Here is a 19,808-nt window from a genome sequence, read left to right on the forward strand (position 1 = left end):
TGTGGATAAGCTGCTGCCAGGTACATTTTCTGTCTTCTGTTTCTGCTTCTGGGGACATTAGACTCGCAAAGCAGTTGGCCTATAAAGCTTGTCTTTCTGTCCTCTCCACTCTGAGTGTCAGGTGAAGAAAGCTCTGTCCTGCCCAGATGAGGATCTGAGGACTGAGCCCTGGCAGTGAGCAGCTCCAGGAGACACAGTCCTCAGACGCCTGGTGAATCCTTGGTCCCAGTAAGCCCTGCCACAACCCAGCCTTGGTACAGCCTCCTCAGCTTTATCTGGAGTAAGGATTTAGGGACGGGTCTGGGGTTGAGGCCTCCAGGGCTGAGCTTTTCTGAGAGTATCTCTGGGGGCCTCTTAGGCAAAGCCCTACTCAGTTCTCCAGGGTCTTTCTCAGGATCTAGTTTATGAAGAGGGCATGAGGTGCTTGGCTGAGATTCATCTCTTGCTGAGCACCCTCCCTTCAGACTGTCCTTCCTGTGCAGCAAGTGTCTGCAGGGTTTGGAGGCAGGAAAGGAATTCTGATCTGTTATAGTTTGTCTCCTCTGTGTGTGTCCTCCACTAAATGCCAAAACACCAACATGCGACATAATGCAGAGAGGGACACAGGCACCGTCTAGGCCTGACCATCCTGTTGGTGTAAAGTAGAAGTGACCCCGCCCCCCAACACCCAGGGATCATGTGGAATCACTCACGGTATAAGGTGAAATGTCCAATTACTCCTTTAGTCTTATCACCTTGCTTTATCATTTGAATGGTGTAGGATCCTGTGTCATTCTTGGTGACATTCTGGATCAGCAGGGATGCATTGGAATATACTGTTTCTCGTCCACTGTATGCAGGCCCAACTATAATTGTTTCAGCATCTATTACATATGATGTAATGTAATGGTGGAAGTCCGTTTTTTGCCCTTTGTACCAGATGTAGGCAATAAGATTCTGGGGCAAATTCTGGACAAGTAGAAGAACATCCTTCCCCTCGGAAAGTTTGGCTGGCTGGGCTTCAATTGTGACTTGAGCAGTGGTGGGTGGGTTCCCGAAGATTAAAAGTGATGCTAGGACGTGGAGAGAGCATCAGTCAATATTGTGACGTATGTATGGGTGTGAAAAATGGGACTCTGGGTCCTGAGAAGATCTCTTCAATCTTCAGTCTTGAAGACACACACACACACATGCAAACACACACAACACCCCAGTATGACAGTAGGACACACACATACACCCCTTTTGTGTGTGTGTGTGTGTGTGAACTACTGTCCTACTTGGTCAAAGTCAGCAGCACGACCCCCATTTCTTCAACCCTTCTTACCTTGTCATATTTCTGTTTGGAATCCTCTTCCCCAGGGATCTTCATGCCTCCCTCCACACCACCCTCAGGTCCTGCTCACATCAGGGCATCCTTAGACTTCTTTCCTGACACCTCCTTCAGAGACCCTGGATCTTCTATTTCTGACCTTTCCCTGCTCTGCTCCCTCCGGAGCTCTTGTCAACACCTGACCTCACATTCTAGATCTCTTTGCATGTCTGTCTTCCTTCCCATGACAGCGTGAGCTCCCTGAGGACAGAGACTTTTAGGATCTTGGTTGCACCCCAGTGCCTGGAACAGGCTTCAGACTCCTGTAGATGCGAAAGTTCCCAGGTCCCTCCATGCCTGGGATGTTTTTTTTCTTTCACCAATTGTTGAGGTTTTTTGTTGAGGACAGTGTTTCATGCAATGCTTATGTTTTCATTTGAAGTGTCATCTGATAATCGTTATTATTATCATTTTTCAAAATGTGGTGTCCAGTGTTGATTAACCAGGAGAACAGAACACTTGAGATTTTCCTACTTCTTACCAATTCCAGTTCAATGTGATTTTCCTGTTTTGACCCCTGTCCCTCTCTGGTGTATTTTCCCCTATCCAGGCTCCAACAGAGCCTTCTTTTCTGTTTTTGTTTCTTCTTTTCCTTTCCTTTCTTTTCTTTTTTTCTTTTTTTTTTTTTTTTGAGACAGTCTCATACTGTCACCTAGTCTGTTGTGAAGTGTCATGATTTTGGCTCACTGCAACCTCTGCCTCCCAGGTTCATGTAAATCTCCTGCCTCAGCCTCCCAAGTAGCTAGGATTACAGGAGCACATCACCACACCTGGTTAATTTTTTGTATTTTTAGTAGAGATGGGGCTTCACTGTGTTGACCAGACTGGTCTTGAACTCCTGACTTCATGATCCACCCACCTCAGCCTCCCAAAGTACTTTCTTCTGTTATTTCTTAGAACCCCATCCTCTCCAGGAAAATCCATCCAATCATTCTGCTTCCTCCTCCTGTCCTCTCCGAGGAAGTTCTCTCCTCACCTGTGAGCAGGAGCTCCTTCCAGGTGATGTGCAGTGTGCAGCGAGGGGCTGAGAGGGGCCCCATGGCCTGCTCTGCCTGTGTGTTCTCCTGTGTGGAGATGAGCCTGGGATCCAGAATCTTTCCTAGCACAGCTGTCAGCTGTGCTGTCCTTCCTCCTTCTGTGCTGGGCCTCTTCCCGCGGCAGGAGCACTTCTCTGTCTCATGGGTGGAGTCTGAGCCCAGGACACCTCTCTGTCCCCTCCCCTCTCAGTCCTGCCTCCTTGTCCCTCCTTCTCTTTTACCTTTTGTGTGTGTGTCAGGTCCCTGTGAATTGTGGAGGCCTCTGCCTTTTTCAGCAGTGATTCTGTCACCAAACCTCAATGCACACTATGTGCAGAAACACAAACACACACACAAAAGAGACACACACAGTCACACACATACCCTGTAGGTTGGGCAAGCACAGTCCTGGGTCTCAGCCTCCTGCTGTCCCAATGGCTCTGGTTTGAGGTGCACATTCATGCCCTTTGCCCTCTTTCATCCCCATCTCGCTCTCCCCTTCAGTGCAGGAGGCTGGAGCTGCACCAGGTTCCTGTCACAGGTACACCCCATTGTGCTGTGCGTGAGCTGTGTCGCCTGGTGACAGGGACCCTTCCTTTCTCTAATTGTGTCTAGCTTGGCTGCAGCTTCCAAGGATGGACATTCAGGACCTGGGAAAGTGTCCCAGAGGAAAGTGTCCTTCCTGGAGGTGTGCAGGGTGAATCTCTCATGCCTCTTGGGAGGAGAGGCCTGTGCTGGTTGCTCAGTAGGGGCTGTGAGTCCCATGATCAAAGAGACAGTTCTCAGTCACTCTATTGCTCCCTGGGGTCTGGTGGCTGAGCTGGGGCTCAGGGTTTCTCATTTCTTCTTGACCATCTTTGGTGTCCACCAGGGCAGGAGCATCAAAGCCAGGGGATTAGGGACAAGTCATTTTCATTTTCTCATTCCCAGGGACCAGAACCCAGGATTCTGACTCCAGGGCATGGTATCACACCCTGTTGGTGTCCATGAATGTCATGAGTGCTCATAGTGTCATGTTACCTTGGCATTCATTTTTTAAGGTGTATGTTTATTTGCCTCACATCAGAGGCAGGCCTGGGTCACCCTGGCAGTTTTCCATACTGTATCTAGTTCAAGTGGGTCCAGTTGTTGACCAGAGATAAAATCTTAGAGTCATCTCTTCTGCTTGGTGTGCTGGGCTCCCCTTTCTCCAGCTGCTTTCTTTAAACTGATAAATCCGATATTTGCCCTTACATTTAAAGTGACCGCTTCTCAGTCACAGCATGATCTCCTGGTCCCAGTGTTTGCTGCTTGCTTTAAACACATCCATTAAAACTCCCTGCTGGAAACCTGTCAGATAACACCTGAACTTACCAAAATCATTGGCTTACCGGTCTCTTCTCTCCTCCCTGCCTGGGCTCACTGACCTCTGTATCTGTGGTCTCCAGGTGTGCTGAGTGCTCCCCAGTGTCTGTAAGTAGTAAAAACACTTACACTTTCACGTTGTGGTTGTATCACTATAGCCTCACGTGCCATCCAGGGCCTGACATCAAGGCTGCCCTATGGGACCTGTGCTGGTTGAACCCCTGCTGGAGCTCTTGTTTTGGGACCTCTGCTTCTTCTGGGGACAGGAGCTTCCAGCTAACTTGATTGAAAGAGCGATATATGTCATTGAAAACACTGGTTCAGATGATGTATTCATGGGCTTCAGCTGCCGTAACAAACACCTTAGCCTGGGTGAATTAAATAATGGAAATCAATTTTTCACAGTTCTGTGAATAATGTGCTATACTAACGATTTCAAAATGTGCAATCAGGTGGAATTAGCCACATACACAGTGTTCAGTTACCATCACCACTATTTTTCTGAGAAAATTTTTATCATTTTAAACTGAAACTTTGTATCTTTGAAACAATAATAACTCCCTGTATTTTCCACCCTAGACCTTGATCATCTCTACTCTGTCTCTATGAATTTGCCTATTCTTGATGTTTCATATAAATGGAATTATAGATATATGTTATTTTGTTTCTGACATATGTCACTTAGCATAATGTTTCCAAAGTCCCTGCATGTTCCAGTGGATGTCAGAGCTTCATTCCTCTTTATGGCAGATTAACATTCCATTGTATGTGTCACCACATTTGTTTATTTATGTGTTGATGAACACTTGGATTGTTTTCATATTTTATCTTTTGTGAATAATGCTGCAATCAACATCCTAGGTAAGTACCTGTTTGAGTCCCTGGATTCAATTCTTTGGGTATATACCTAGGAAAGGACGCTATTCCGTATGAGAATTCTATGATTATCTTCTTGAGGAGCAGCACAACTGTTTCTCCTAGTGGTTGTAGCTTTTTATAATCTCACCAGCAGTGCATGAGGATTCCAAATTCTACATAAGGCTTTCACTTGTTATTTAACATTTTAAAAGAACGGTAGCCATATTTGTAGGTGTAGTGTGGTATCTCATTGTGGCTTTGACTTTGTATGTTCCTAATGACTAATGATGTTGAGTTTCTTTTCATGTTCCTCTTGATGATTTGCATATCTTCTTTGAAGAAAAGTCTATTTGAGTCCTTTGGCCCATTTATATAAATTGGGGGGTTTGTCTTTTTGTTATTGAGTTGTAGCCGTTCTTTATATATTCTGGGCATGAAACCATTGTCTGAGTGATTTGCAACTGTTATGTGTCATTCTGTGTTTGGTCTTTTTATTTTCTTGATAATATCCTTTGATGCATAAAAGGCTTGCGTCTTTAGCCCAGTTTATCTGTTTTTCCTTTTTGTGTCTCATGCATTTGGGTCATACTTGAGAATGCATTGCACATTTGAGGTCATTAAGTTTTACCCCTATGTCTTTTTCTAAGATGTTTTTATGGTTATAAATCTTATAATTAACTCACTGATCCATTTTTAGATAATTGTTTGATATGGTTGAAAGCATAGTTCTCTAAGTTTATTGTTTTGCATGTGGTTATCTAGTTGTTTCTGCACCGTTATTTGAGAGGATGATTGTTCCTCCATTAAATTATCTTGACACCCTTATGCAAGAGCAATGAACTATGAGGGTGAGGGTTTATTTCTGGACTCTCAATTGTATCCCTTTGGTCCCTATTTGTATTCTTATGCCAGCAGCCTCTGTTTTTAATAGTTGTAATGTTTTGTGAGATTTCAAATAAGAAAGTTTAAGTTCTGCAATTTATTTTTGCAAAATTATTTTGGCTCTTTCAAGGATACTTTTTTGAAAAGCAAGGAGGCCAATGTTTTGCAATTAGAAAGCATTTTCTGTCTTCTTTTGACTGAAATTTTGCAGTCTAGGGATCTTTTCAGGAATTTTATCAAAGTAGGTAAATTATCATCACTTCCTTTGCTGAGGAACTGTGTTAAAATGTGTGTTGAGGAATTGAGAGACCCTGGAAGCACTTACCCATGTGGTGAGGGACAGTGAGCTCCATAATGAGGGACACAGAAAACATTGCTTTGGGGCACAATGTTGTCAGGTTAGCTGTGTACATCACTCAGTAGAGTGAAAACAGCTGAGACTCAGAGAAGCCAGAGAGGTCTGACTCTTAGAAGCCAAAGACCAGCAGGTGGATGTCCTCAGGGGCAAATGGACTGCACTGGTACCCATTGCAGTGGAGTGGAAAAAGGTAAGAGGCTTTAGATATTCAATTTTCTCACTCAGCTCTTCAGCAGGAGATTTGGGCCCTGGGCTGATACTGTTCTGCAGCAGGGTCATGGTAGACAGGAATGGCTGCATATCAGGCCTAAGTCCATGTCATCCTGTCAGGCATTGCCTCTGAAAATGGAGAATTTTGTTCAGAGGCCCATCCTGGGCACATGGAAGGAACCATTTTATTAAAATTTATTTAAGAAAACAGTATGCACGCTTTATTCTTCTAGAATAATTATTAAGGTGATGTTTTACAATGTATCTCTTAAAGAAATTGTGAGAGTCATCTACATAATATATGTTTTGTGTGGTCTTTTCTATAATTGCAGCTTTCATATGTTCTTCTAGAAACCATTTCCTTTGCGAACACACAGGCAGTATCTCTGTGTTCATTTCTACTGGGAAATCTTTATGCAGGGTGGAGAGAGTCACATTTCCTAATGAGAGATGGAAAGCATCTAACTACCAAAAAAAGTGTCTAGATGCTGCTGGTAATGATCATGGGGCTGCAGGTGGAGATCAGTTTAAGGAGGTGTCAGGGAAAGTAATTTTGACTGTCTCTTTTTTTTAAAAAACAAAATCATGGGTAGAAGCCACCACGTGGACCCACCACATGTTGGAATGGATGAGGGACAGAAATAGAGCTCAGTCAATTAAGAAAGAAATCCAGGAGTGGGCAAGAGGTTTGAGAGGTCGACGGGTGTGAGAGGTGGACAGGTGAATGGTGAGAATGTTCACAACATCTTCTTTCTCCATAATAACAGAGCATTTATGCCCCTGAGCCAGACAGTGTCCAGGCCAGGAGGAGCAGGATGTTGTCAGCTCTCCTGGCCAAAAGTGAGACTCCAGCAGTGTCCAGTTTCTTGTTCCAATTTGGGATTTATTCCTATTTTAAAAATGGTCCAACAGTATACAATTTTGAAAATACACAAAAATCCCTATGCTACCATTCATAGATAACCAAGATGGCCCTAAGATGGTGAGAGAATCAGAATGGTGTTTGGGTTTACTTTGTGTATTTTTTTCTCCCAATATCTACAGAATTCCCTACATCCCACTTTTTAATGTAACCCAGTGTGTGTCATTCCCTTTCGCAGTTACAGACCTTTCCGGTTCACGGTTACAGACCCTTGGAAAACCCACACCCTTTCTGCTGTGAGGTACAGGCAGCCATGCGGCATCACCTCTAAACATGCCTTCTGGGACATCAAATTACTGATTAAGTAAATGTCCTTTCAATAGATATTGAAGACCTCCATTTTACCCATCTCACACTTGTAATTCTTTTACCAAGAGGTGATGGGTTTTAGTGGTGATTTGCTTTTATAGATTAGTGTAGATTATTGCTTCTGCCAGGGGCAAATTTTTCATTCAGAAAAGCATTTTGCAAAGCCTGGAAACATTGCTCTTTGTCAGAGCTGGGAGAGGGAGTCCTGCTGGCCTTGAGCAGGAAGAGTCCCCAGATAGTGCTGAACATTCTAGAGCTCACAGAGCCCCACCAGCATGACTACTAGAAAGTTCAATGTTGAGGAGGAGTGGAGAGCCCTGATGTGCCTCCCCTAGCTTCCCTGGAGCTTTTTACCTTCTCCTTCCATCAGTCTCTACCACTTTCTCACCTCAGCTTGCTCCTTGAGCCTTAACGCCCTCCACTTGAACTTGCCCTTAGTTTAAGACCTGCTGTAATCTCTGGACTTCCTTGGCCCCTTTCTGATCCTTAGCAGCGTGTCCTCTAGAGGGAACCCTCACCTTTCCTGGAGCTTCCCAGGATCCAGATACCCCTGCCCTGTTTGGGCACCAGGGATATCGCAGTGTGCCTATGGCCCTAAAGGTCCTGTCACTCAGGACATTTGTGTGAGAGCAACTGAGGTGATATTACTCTCCCCTATTTTTCTTGGAACATAAAAATTTGTACAAATCTTGTAGAGCAAAATTTCTTAATGCATGTCAAAATTTTAAAAATATATATTTTTGCCTCCCAAACTTTACTAGGAAAAATTTATCACAGTCCCAGTCATAAAAAATGACACCTAATCAGGGTTATTCACTGTATTGTTTGTTTAACAGCAAAATATTGGGAACAACCTAGACTTTCACAAGCACAATGCTAATTAAACAGGTTACCTTATATCTACACAATAGAATATGATGCAGCTGCATAAAGAGTACAGAATCTTTCAGCTATTCGTATGGAAACACCTCGTTGTTCTATTTTAATTGTAGCGTTTAAACATCACAGAATAAGATGCAATTTTTGTAGTAGATCTGACCTTAGTACATTATTTTTACTGGTTTTTTTTTTTTTTTTTTTTTTTTAATTTAAAGAGAGAGTGTCTCACTCTCATACCGAGCTCGAAGTGCAGTGGCGAGATCATAATTGACTGCAGCCTCAACCTTGTGAGCTGAAGCGATCCTCCTGCCTCAGCCTCCTGAGTAGCTGCAATCACAGGCACGTGCTACCATGCCTAGCTAATTTTTTGTGTTTGTTTCTGTAGAGATGGGGTTTCACCCAGGCTGGAGAAATCCCAGGCTGGTCTCATACTTCTGCGCTCAAGTTATCTCCCCACTTTCACTCCCAAAATGCTTGAATTAAAAGCAAGTGTCACCACAGCTGATTCTGCCTTTTTTTTTTTTTTTTTTTTTTTTTTTTTTGAAATTGGACAGCAGTCTACTCACTCATTTCTTTCCCCATCAGGTGATTTCTATTTTTCCTCTATTTCTCTACCATATGTCAATGCCAAAATCCAGATGTATTTGCTTTTGTTTAGAATTAGGTTTTTTTTTTTTTAAAGAGAAACCTTAGGAATGGTCTCATAGCTGATTTTCACGATTCTAATCTTCACTGTCTAAGCCATAGGTTTTCAACTCCGAATACTGATTAGAGTCACTTGTAGGTCATTAAAGCCTACAAATGCCTGTACTATCCCTCAAGCATATCTGATTTGTCTGATGTGTGGTGTAGCCCAGGGATTGGTTGCTTGAAAATGCTTTCAAGGAAAAGGGTCATTTTGCAGTGGAGGAACTTTAACCCAGTGATCAAAGTTAACATCCCCAGTAATAAGAGATAACGACATCTTGGGGCATTCTAATATAATTGATGGAGAAGGTGTAGAATCATCCCTGTGGCATTCTTGTACAAAGTGTATAACCTGAGTTTAATCATGAGAAAATATTAGAAATGTCCAAACTGAGGGTCATGCTACAAAATAAGTAACCAATACGCTTCAAAAAGGTGAAGCTCTTCAAGGTAAATCCTAACTTTCCCAGATTAAAGGAGACTGAGAGAAGAGTACAATGAAGAGCAATGTGTGATACTAGATGGGATCCTGGTCCAGAAAAAGGACATTAGTCAGAACATCGAGGGGATTTGGATAAGGTCTGTACAGGCATGCATTTTACAGTGTTAATAATCATTTATTGACGTTTATTGTTAGGTGCATATCTATAATGTTAATATTTGGGGAAGTTGAATGAAAAGCATATGAGGACTTCGCCTATTTTTGGAACATTTTAGAAAGTCTGAAATTATTTCAAAATTAAACATGAGAAAAAAGAAAAGAAATATAGATCTTTTAGATATTTCTATTAAGTTGCTAAAGTTGAAGATCATTTCCCAACTTATCTTGCCTAATACTGGTCAGGGTAATCTTCCTGGAAATGCTGTTTGTCACGTTTGTGACCTTCTCAAAGCTTTCCAGTGACTTCTCTTATCTGTAGGATGAAGTTCTCATTATGTAGGCTGCCATGCAGTGTCCTCATAACATGGCCCCAATCTCCCTTTTTTTTTTTTTTTTTTTTTGATCTGTGTTGAAAGACCTGACCAACATTTTACTTTCTTATGGCCAAACTTGTTCTAGTTCTTTCTTGCTTGTATAACGCCCTTCCCTGTCTTTTCAACTGTGGGACTTCATGGTGGGAAATGTTTTAGAGGAAAAATTGTAAAGATATTTATAGGAAATAGTCACAAACCTTCTTGGAAGTCTGGGGGTTTTCATAGCTTCAGTAAAAGGTTTGGCTGAAGGCAGCTGAATTATCTTAAAAGCTTAGGGCTTGGGTACATAGGAATGTAGAGGAGTTTATCTAAATAGCTTGTTTACTCAGGTGGTCCTAAATCCAACATTTAATCTTATGCTCAGGGGAACTACTCTGGGGGAGGTTGGCAATGTCAATTACCTTATAGTGGTGTTTACTCAAGACCTTTGTCATTTAATCTGTACTAAATAAATGCAAACTTGCCTGGCTGATCAGCGCCAAGGCTGTTAACTGTTTACCAGACCCTTCTTGGTATTGGTGAGTGATTTGGCCACCTAGCCTGCTCTTTCACTGGATATTTGTGTCTAAGTGTATTTGTTCCTCCATTGCTGGGTCAGGGTCTGCTGGTCGGACCCAGACAGTTGGTGCCTGGTGTGAGGACCTTGCATGTTGGTTCCCAGGTCTGAGGTATAGCTGCAAATAATTGCCACAGAACTATCGAAAACTAAGGTGAAGACTATGCGGTTGGTAACTCAGTAAGTCGATAAGTCAGTAAGTCAGTAGGTCATCGGTGTCCGCTTGGGATCTCCAAGTTCGAGGGAATTGTTCAGGGTAGGGTTTAATCACGGGACAACAGTTATCAGCACAACAGAAGCAGTATCTAAAAGTATTCAAGCAGCTGCTTAAAGCCACTGGAGCCTTGGTTTTGCAGGCTCAATTAAGGGACCTAATGCAAATTGTATCACTTAACCTGTGGTTCCTGGAAGAAGGTAAGCGAGACATAGAGCTTTGGGAACAAGTGGGAAGAAATCTTTTTGTTTTTGCGGTTGTTTTTTCTTTTCTTTTCCTTTTTCTTTCTTTCTTTCTTTTTTTTTTTTTTTTTTTTTTTTTGTGAGACAGAGTCTTGCTCTGTCACCCAGGCTGGAGTGCAGTGGCACAATCTCGGCTCACTGCAAGCTCCGTCTGCTTGGTTCACGCCATTCTCCTGCCTCAGCCTCCTGCATAGCTGGGACTACAGGCACCCATCATCACATCTGGCCAATATGGTATTTTTAGTAGAGATTGGGTTTCACCATGTTAGCCAGGATTGTCTCGATCTCCTGACCTCATTTGCAAGAGCAGCGGGTCCCAGTATAACCTTTAATGCTATGAGCTTTAATGAGGGCAATTCTGGTCCCATTATACACAGAAGAGCCTAAAAAAGGGAAGGAGAAGGAACCATCACCTACTTTAACACCTCTGAGTCCCTCAACCCCACTATCACGGGGCCAAAATAACAAAGAGGAAAGGGAGGTTTTGCCTGAGTCCCATGCTCCAATAAATAAGAGAAAGGAAGGCACACACTACAGCTATGGGACCCTGTCTTAAGTAAACAGCATTAGAAGGGGAGCTTTTAGCTTGCTCGGTGATGCAAAATCAATAAGGCAATCAGGTGTATGTTTATAAAGAGGTAAGAAAAGGCATTAGAAGCCGAAGCAGTCCAGCCCAGGGGGCGGCAGGTATAAGGAAAGGCTCAAGGAGAAAAACGCTTGTAGTGTCCAAGCTGACAAGGTCCGCCCAGGATGGCAACCTCCACCCAGCGGTGGCAGGAGGGAGCGGGGCAGACAAAAAGCAGCACAGACAAAAAGTGGCGCCTATGCAAGCACAGCGCGACCACTGCCCAGGACCTGTTTCGCTGCCCTCCAGCTCCACGGGCGGCTCATGGTAAAATTTCATGTGTTCCTTGTATACAAGGAACATCTCAAATTATAATTCTCTGTTAAAATTTAAGTTAAATTTAAATTATAATTATGGCCACTGTTTTTCCTCTACTACCCCTGATGTGTGTGTCTCAAAATTTTAATTGGGTAGAACAGGGACCTCTGAAGGTAGAGAAATTACAAAGAGCCCATGAATTAGTTGAGGAACAATTAAAAGCCGACCATATAGAACCATCTAACAGTCGTTGGAATTCACCCATTTCCTCATTCCCAAAAGTCTGGCAAATGGAAACTTTTGCATGACTTATATGCTATTAATGCTAACCTACAGCCTATGGGACCCCTTCCCGCATGGCAATTCGTCAAGACTGGCCTATAATTGTGATTGACTTAAAAGATTGTTTTTATACTATTCCTTTCACAGAACAGAACAGAGAAAAATTTGCGTTTACATTATCAGCTATTAATAATGAAAGGTCAGCTTGCCGATTTTATTGGAAAGTGCTTCCTCAGGGAATGCTGAATAGTCCTGTCATGTATCAGTAACATGTAGACCAGCCTTGCTCCCCAGTGGAAAAGAATTTTGTAATAGCAAGATTATTCATTTTATGGATGATATATTACTGGCAGCTCCAAGAGAGCCAGCAAGTTTAAGTTTATATGCCTGTGTCATAAAGAATACACAGTTGGCCAGATGCTGTGGTTCACGCCTGTAATCCCAGCACTTTGGGAGGCCGAGGCGGGTGGATCACGAGGTCAGGAGATTGAGACCATCCTAGCTAACACGGTGAAACCCCGACTCTACTAAAAATACAAAAAATTAGCCGGGCATGGTGGCGTGCGCCTGTAATCCCAGTTACTCGGGAGGCTGAGGCAGGAGAATGGTGTGAACCCGAGGAGCAGAGGTTGCAGTGAGCTGAAACCGTGCCACTGCACTCCAGCCTAGGTGATAGAGTGAGACTCTGTCTTCAACAACAACAACAAAAAATCTGAAAGTGTTACAGTAGGTAGCTGGTCAGACATGAGCAGGCAGGAGAGATCCTTCCACCACCCCCATATTAGAAATGGCAAGTGATCATCACCAGGTGATGGTCAAGTCAGTTGCTTGTTAACTGTCTCTCTAAAGTAATAATTGGCTGCAGGTAGTGCCAGGGAGATACAGTCTCACAATAGATAGAAAAGAGCGGAAACGGGTGATCAGCAGCTTCCCGATAAGTTCTCAGAAGTTGAGCCAGTGGGCTCAAACATATGCACTAAGAGGCAGCATAATAGAGTTTTCTGGTATGTGACCTTCAGGGCCTTTTTTTTTTTTTTTTTCTTTTTCTTTTTTTTTAAATTTTAGAATTTTTTAGGAACGCTGTTTTTAAATTTTTTGCCATTTTATTTTATTTTTAAATCTATTTTCCATAGATTTTTGGGGATTTGGTATTTAATTACATAAGTTCTCTAGTGGTGATTTGTGAGATTTTGGTGCACCCATCACCAGAGCAGTATACACTCAACTCAATTTGTAGTCTTTTATCGTTCACCCCCTTCCGACCCTTTTCCCTGAGTCTATGGTATCATTCTTATACCTTTGCATCCTCATAGCTTAGCACCCACTTATGAGTGAGAACATACAGTGTTTGGTTTTCCATTCCTGAGTTACTTCACTTAGAATAAGAGTCTCCAGTTTCTTCCAGGTTGCTGGGAATGCCATTAATTCATTCCTTTTATGGCTGAGTAGTATTCCATCATGTATATATGACAATTTCTTTACCCACTCATTTATAGTTTACGTTCCCACCAGCAGTGTAGACGTGTTCCCTTTTCACCGCTTCCACATCGACATCTATTACTTTCATTTATTTATTTTTGAGATGGTTGGAGTCTTGCTCTTTCACCCAGGTTAGAGTGCAGTGACAAGACCTTGTCTCACTGTAACTTCTGCCTCCCAGGTTCAAGCCATTCTTCTGCCTCAGCCTCTGGAGTAGCTGGGATTACAGGCATGCACCACCTCACCGGGGTAATTTTCTTGTATTTTTAGTAGAGACAGGGTTTCACCATGCTGTGCACACCAGTGTCAAACCCCTGACCTTAAGTGATCCACTTTTTCATAGGATTGTTTGTTTACTAATCTGAGTTTTTAGTAGAGACAGGGTTTCACCATGCTGTGCACGCTGGTGTCAAACCCCTGACCTTAAGTGATCCACCGATCTTGGACTCCCAAAGTGTAGCGATTACAGGTGTAAGCCACTGTGCCTGCCCAGCAACTGTTATTTTTTCATTTTTTGATTATGAACATTCTTGCAGGAGTAAGGTGGTATCACATTGTGGTTTTGATTTGCATTTCCCTGATCATTAGTGATATTGAGCATTTTTTCATATGTTTGATAACCATTTGTATATCTTCTTTTGAGAATTCTTTATTCACATACTTAGCCCACTTTTCATGGGATTGTTTGTTTACTAATTTGTTTGAGTTTCTTGTAGATTCTGGATATTGGTTATCTTTCAGATGTATAGATTGTGAAGATTTTCTTTCACTCTGTGGGTTATATGTTTAGTCTGCTGACTGTTGCTTTGCTGTGCAGAAGCTCTTTAGTTTAATTCTCACCTATTTATTTTTGCTTTTGTTGCGTTTGCTTTTGGGTTCTTGGTCATTAACTTTTCACCTAAGCCAATGTTCAGAAGGATTTTTCCAATGTCATCTTCTAGAATTTTTATAGTTTCAGGTCTTAGTTTTAAGTCCTTGTTTCATCTTGAGTTGATTTTTGTATAAGGTGAGAGATGAGGATCCAGTTTTATTTTCCTGGTTTGGCTTGCCAATTATTTCAGCACCATTTGTTGAATAAGGTGTCCTTTACTATTTTATGTTTTGGTGTTCTTTGTCAAAGATAAGTTGGCTGTAAGTATTTAGGTTTATTTCTGGGATTTGTATTCTGTTCCATTGGTCTATGTGCCTATTTTTATACCAGCACCAAGCTGTTTTGGTGACTTTGGTCTTAGAGTATTGTTGGAAGTCAGGTGATGCGACACGAGCAGATTTGTTCTTTTTGCTTAGTCTCGCTTTGGGTGTGTTGGCTCTTGTTTGGTTCCATATGAATTTTAGAATTGTTTTTCTAGTTCTGTGAAAAATGATGGTGGCATTTTAATGGGAATTGAATTGAATTTGTAGATTGCTTCTGTCGGTGTGGTCATTTTCACAACAATGATTCTATTCATCCATGAGGGTGGGGTCCATTTTCATTTTTTGCATCATCTATGATTTCTTTCAGCAGTGTTTTGTAGTTTTTCTTGAGGTCTTTCACCTCCCTGTTTAGATATATGCTGAGTTATCATTTCTTTAAAACTGCTGTAGTAAAAGGGGTTCAGTTCTTGATTTGATTCTCTGCTTGGTCACTGTTGGTGTGTAGCAGAGCTACTGATTTGTGCACATTAATTTTGTATACTGAAACTTTGCTGAATTCAGTTATCAATTTTAGCAGCTTTCTGGAGGAGTCTTTAGGGTCTTCTAGGTATACAATTATATCATCAGCAAGCAGCATCAGTTTTACTTCCTCTTTATCAATTTGGATGCCCTTTATTATCGCCTTGTTTGATTGATTTGGCTAGGACTTTCAGTACTCTGTTGAATAAAAATGGTGAGAGTGAGCGGCCATCCTTGTGTTGTTCCCCTGCGGAGAGTGATGCTTTCAACTTTTTCTCATTCAGTATTATGTTGGTTGTGGGTTTGTGTACCAATTTTGATGAGCGTTTTAATCATAAAGTGATGCTGGATGTTGTCAAGTACCTTTTCAGTGTCTATTGAGAGGATCATGTGATGTTTAAATTCTGTTTATGTGCTGTTCCACATTTATTGTCTTGTGTATGTAGAACCATTCCTGCATCCCTATTATGAAACCTACTTGATCATGGTGGATTATGTTTTTGATTTGCTATTGGATTCAGTTAGCTAGTATTTTGTTAAGAATTTCTGCATCTGTGTGCATCAGGGATACTGGTCTGTAGTTTTCTTTGTTATGTTTTTTTCTGGTTTTGATATTAGGGTGATACTGGCTTCATGGAATGATTTAGGAAGAATTTCATCTTTTTCTAGCATGTGGAATAGTGTCAAATGAATTGCTACCAACTCTTCTTTGAATATCTAGTAGAATTCAGCTGTGAAACAATCTGGTCCTGGAATTTGTTTTGTTGTTAATTTTTAAATTATCTTTTCAATCTTGCCGCTTTTTGTTGGTCTGTTCAGGGTTTTGAATTCTTTCTGATTTAATCTAGGAGGGTTTTATATTTCCAGGAATTTATTCATCCCCTCTAGGTTTTCTAGTTTATGCACATAAATGTGTTCATACTACCTTTGAATGATCTTTTGTATTTCTGTGGCGTTGGTGGTAATAGCTCCCATTTCATTTCTAAATGAGCTTATTTGACTCTTCTCTCTTCTTTTCTTGGTTAGTCTTGCCAATGGTCTATCAATTTTATTTATTTTTCCAAAAAGCCAACTTTATATTTTATTTATATTTTGTATTATTTTGTTTCAACTTCATTTAGTTCTGCTCTGATCTTGGTTATTTTCTTTCTTCTGCTGGGTTTGGGTTTGGTGTGTTCTTGTTTCTTGAATTTCTAGAAATGTAACCTTAGATTATCTATTTGGGCTCTTTCAGTCTTTTTGATATAGGCATTTAAAGGTATGAACTTTTAGCACACTCTGCAGATTTCCAGATGTTTTGATAGGATGAGTCATTATTGTTCAGTTCAAAGAATTTTCAAATTTCCATATTGGTTTCATATTTGGCCCAATGATCATTCAGGATCAAGTTATTTAATATGCATGTGTTTGTATGGTTTTGAAGGTTCCTTTTGGAGTTGATTTTCAGTTTTATTCTACTGTTGTCTGAGAGAGTACTTCATAGAATTTCAGTTTTCTTAAATTTATTGAGACTTGTTTTGTGGCCTTCATATGGCCTATCTTGAAGAAAGTTCCATGTACTGGTGAATAGAATGTATATTCTGGGTTGTTGGGTCGAATATATTGTAAATATATCTTAAGTCTCTTTGCTCTAGGGCATAGTTTAAATCCACTGTTTGTTTCTTGACTTTCTGTCTTGATGACCTGTCTTGTTCTGTCAGTGGAGTACTGAAGTGCCTCACTATTATTGTGTTACTGTCTATCTCATTTCTTAGGTCTAGTAGTAATAGTTACATAAATTTGGGAATTCCAGTGTTAGGTGCATATATATTTAGGATTGTGATATTTTCCTGTGGGACAAGTCCGGTTATTATTATATAATGTCGCTCTTTGTCTTTTTTAACTGCTGTTAGTTTTTTCTGATATAAGAATAGTTACTCCTGCTCACTTTTGTCGCCATTTCCATGGGGTCTCTTCTTCTATCCTTTTACCTTAAGTTTATATGACACTTTATGGTTAGGGGAATCTCTTGAGGGCAGTAGACACTTGCTTGGTGAATTATTATCAATTCTGAAATTGTATATCTTTTAAGTGGAGCATTTAGACCACTTACATTCAATGTTAGTATTGAGATGTGAAGTACTGTTCCATTCATCCTGCTATTTGTTGCCTGGATACCTTGGTTTTATTCATTTATTTATTGTATTTTTGTTTTGTAGGTTATGCGTTGATGTGTTTCCAGGATTTGTTTCAAGATTTGGAGCTCCTTTGAGCAGTTATTGTAGTGCTGGCTTGGTAGTGGCAAATTGTCTCAGCATTTGTTTGTCTGAAAAAGTCTGTTATCTTTCCTTTATGAACTTTAGTTTTGCTGGATATAAAATTCATGGCTGATAATTTTTATAAGGAGGCTGCAGATAGGTATGCATGCTCATTTGAGGTGTTCTTCCATTATTGAAGATTACTAAAATCACATGGGTTGAAAAGCATTTGGGTTATTTACTTAATTGATTAGTATGCATTTATTTTTATATTTATTTGATACCATGTCTAAACAGTATATAAACACAGGTATGGACATATACATATATGTGATACAACATAGAACATATACATGTGCACATAAAGATAGAGGGATGACAGAAATACTTTAGATTTTTGAGTTTAAAACTTTATGCATGAAACCCATAAAACTCACTTTAAAAAAAGCTGTTGGATTTGAATTGTGGTTTTGTAAATAGAAAAAGTTACAATTTATCTGAGGAAGCCCTTGCCGAGTTTTAGAGAAAGTAGGTAGTAAATTTACATCTCAAAGAAGAGAGAGAAAGAGAGAGAAGGATTTTGGGTGTGTTCAAGGAGATTAAAAATAGATGCCAAGGTAACATAAAAATGATAGAAATTTATAAGAGGATTTTATTAGGAGACCAATTTTATTTACATACATAGCTTTTATTTTGGTCTCTGTTTTCCAACTGTACTCCAGGAAACACACTACACAGGCTCCCTTCCTAAGTGCTCGTGGGCCACTGCACATGCAGACAGCCCACTTTAAGGGAAGAATCAGGGGAGAAGAGATGCAGACCCCAGAATTGTTCCATCATACAAACACCTAAGTCATAGGTCAAACCACACACCTGAAATCTCATCACCTGTTTGGCCCTGTTTTAAGTGTACTTTACTTTCTTTAATTTCTGCTCTAAAGCTTTTAAATAAACTTTCACTCTTGTTGTGAAACTGGCCCCAGTCTCTTCTGCCTTATGACCCTTAGTTGAGTTCTTCTGAAGAAGCAAGAATTGAGGCTGCTGCAGACTTGTACAGATTTGCTGCCATTAATATACTTTAGTGCCATTCTACATGATAGAATATGTGTATATTCTTATATTTATACATATATATATACACAACATATATGTATTCATAGAGGCCTTGAATCTACACTCTTGCTGCACTTTGTGTAAAGAATTCAGGTATAAGACTAAAGCTTATTTTGCAATTACGTTGGTCCCATATGATTTCCATTTCATAAAAAATGGGAAACAGGAGGGGAAAACTGTTTTGCAGAAGAAAACAACAGCACAACAGTTATTAAATTTTAGGTGTGTTCGAACTCTTCGTGCGCTCTCTTGTTCCTCGGGCGCTCTCCTCGCTGGCCTTCTGGCTTTCCCATGCCCTGCTCTGAAGAGACACCCGCCATTTCACCCAGTAAGCGGCCCCGGCCTGCAGAGGAGGGCGGCATGCAGCTCCGCTTTGCCCGGCTTTCCAAGCACGCCACTGCCCCCACCCGGGGCTCCGCGCGGGCCGCGGGCTACGACCTGTACAGTGCCTATGATTATACAATACCACCTATGGAGAAAGCTCTTGTGAAAACGGACATTCAGATAGCGCTCCCTTCTGGGTGTTATGGAAGAGTAGCTCCACGGTCAGGCTTGGCTGCAAAACACTTTATTGATGTAGGAGCTGGTGTCATAGATGAAGATTATAGAGGAAATATTGGTGTTGTACTGTTTAATTTTGGCAAAGAAAAGTTTGAAGTCAAAAAGGGTGATCGAATTGCACAACTCATTTGCGAACGGATTTTTTATGCAGAAATAGAAGAAGTTCAAGCTTTGGATGACACCGAAAGGGGTTCAGGCGGTTTTGGTTCCACTGGAAAGAATTAAAATTTATGCCAAGAACAGAAAACGAGAAGTCATACCTTTTTCTTAAAAAAAAAAAAAGTTTTTGCTTAAAGTGTTTTGGTATTTTGCACTTCTGTAAACTTACTAGCTTCACCTTCAAAAAGTACTGCATTTTTTACTTTTTTTTTTTTTTATGGTCAAGGAAGAGATCATAAAAAAATAAAACACAAAGCTTTTTGTGTTTGGATCAAAAAGAAACTTTGTTTTTCTGCAATTGATGGTTGTATGTAAATCTGCTTTGTGGTGACCTGATGTAAAGTGTCTTCTTAAAATCAAATGTACATCAATTACATATTTAAAAAAAAAAAACCTGTATTTAACTAAAAAAAAAATTTTTTTAGATGTGTTCATTTTTTTTTTTTTTTTGAATTTTGTTATTTACCTACAATTTGGACTGAATCCTAAATTTTTTCCTGGGTACAAGTTTCAAAACTAATCGTTTCAGAATTTTCTTCCATTTCTCTTCCATTTTGGTATATTGTAAATTAAAACTGTGCTTTTAAATATTTTATCATTTTTTAAAATTACACTTTTAAGTTCTGGGACACATGTGC

The 19,808-nt window shown here is 40.6% G+C and overlaps 1 protein-coding gene across 1 annotated transcript; it reads left to right on the forward strand.

The window, feature by feature from the left end:
• Positions 1-10,891: 10,891 nt before the first annotated feature.
• On the forward strand, positions 10,892-19,534 carry LOC139360289 (deoxyuridine 5'-triphosphate nucleotidohydrolase, mitochondrial). Its single transcript, XM_071086939.1, has one exon. It carries the CDS (start codon positions 18,742-18,744, stop codon positions 19,234-19,236), a length of 495 nt encoding a protein of 164 aa, XP_070943040.1. The 5' UTR covers positions 10,892-18,741; the 3' UTR covers positions 19,237-19,534.
• The last annotated feature ends 274 nt before the right edge of the window (positions 19,535-19,808 follow it).

Source organism: Macaca nemestrina, chromosome 20 (genome assembly GCF_043159975.1).
Source record: "Macaca nemestrina isolate mMacNem1 chromosome 20, mMacNem.hap1, whole genome shotgun sequence".
NCBI classification, from domain to species: Eukaryota; Metazoa; Chordata; class Mammalia; order Primates; family Cercopithecidae; genus Macaca; species Macaca nemestrina.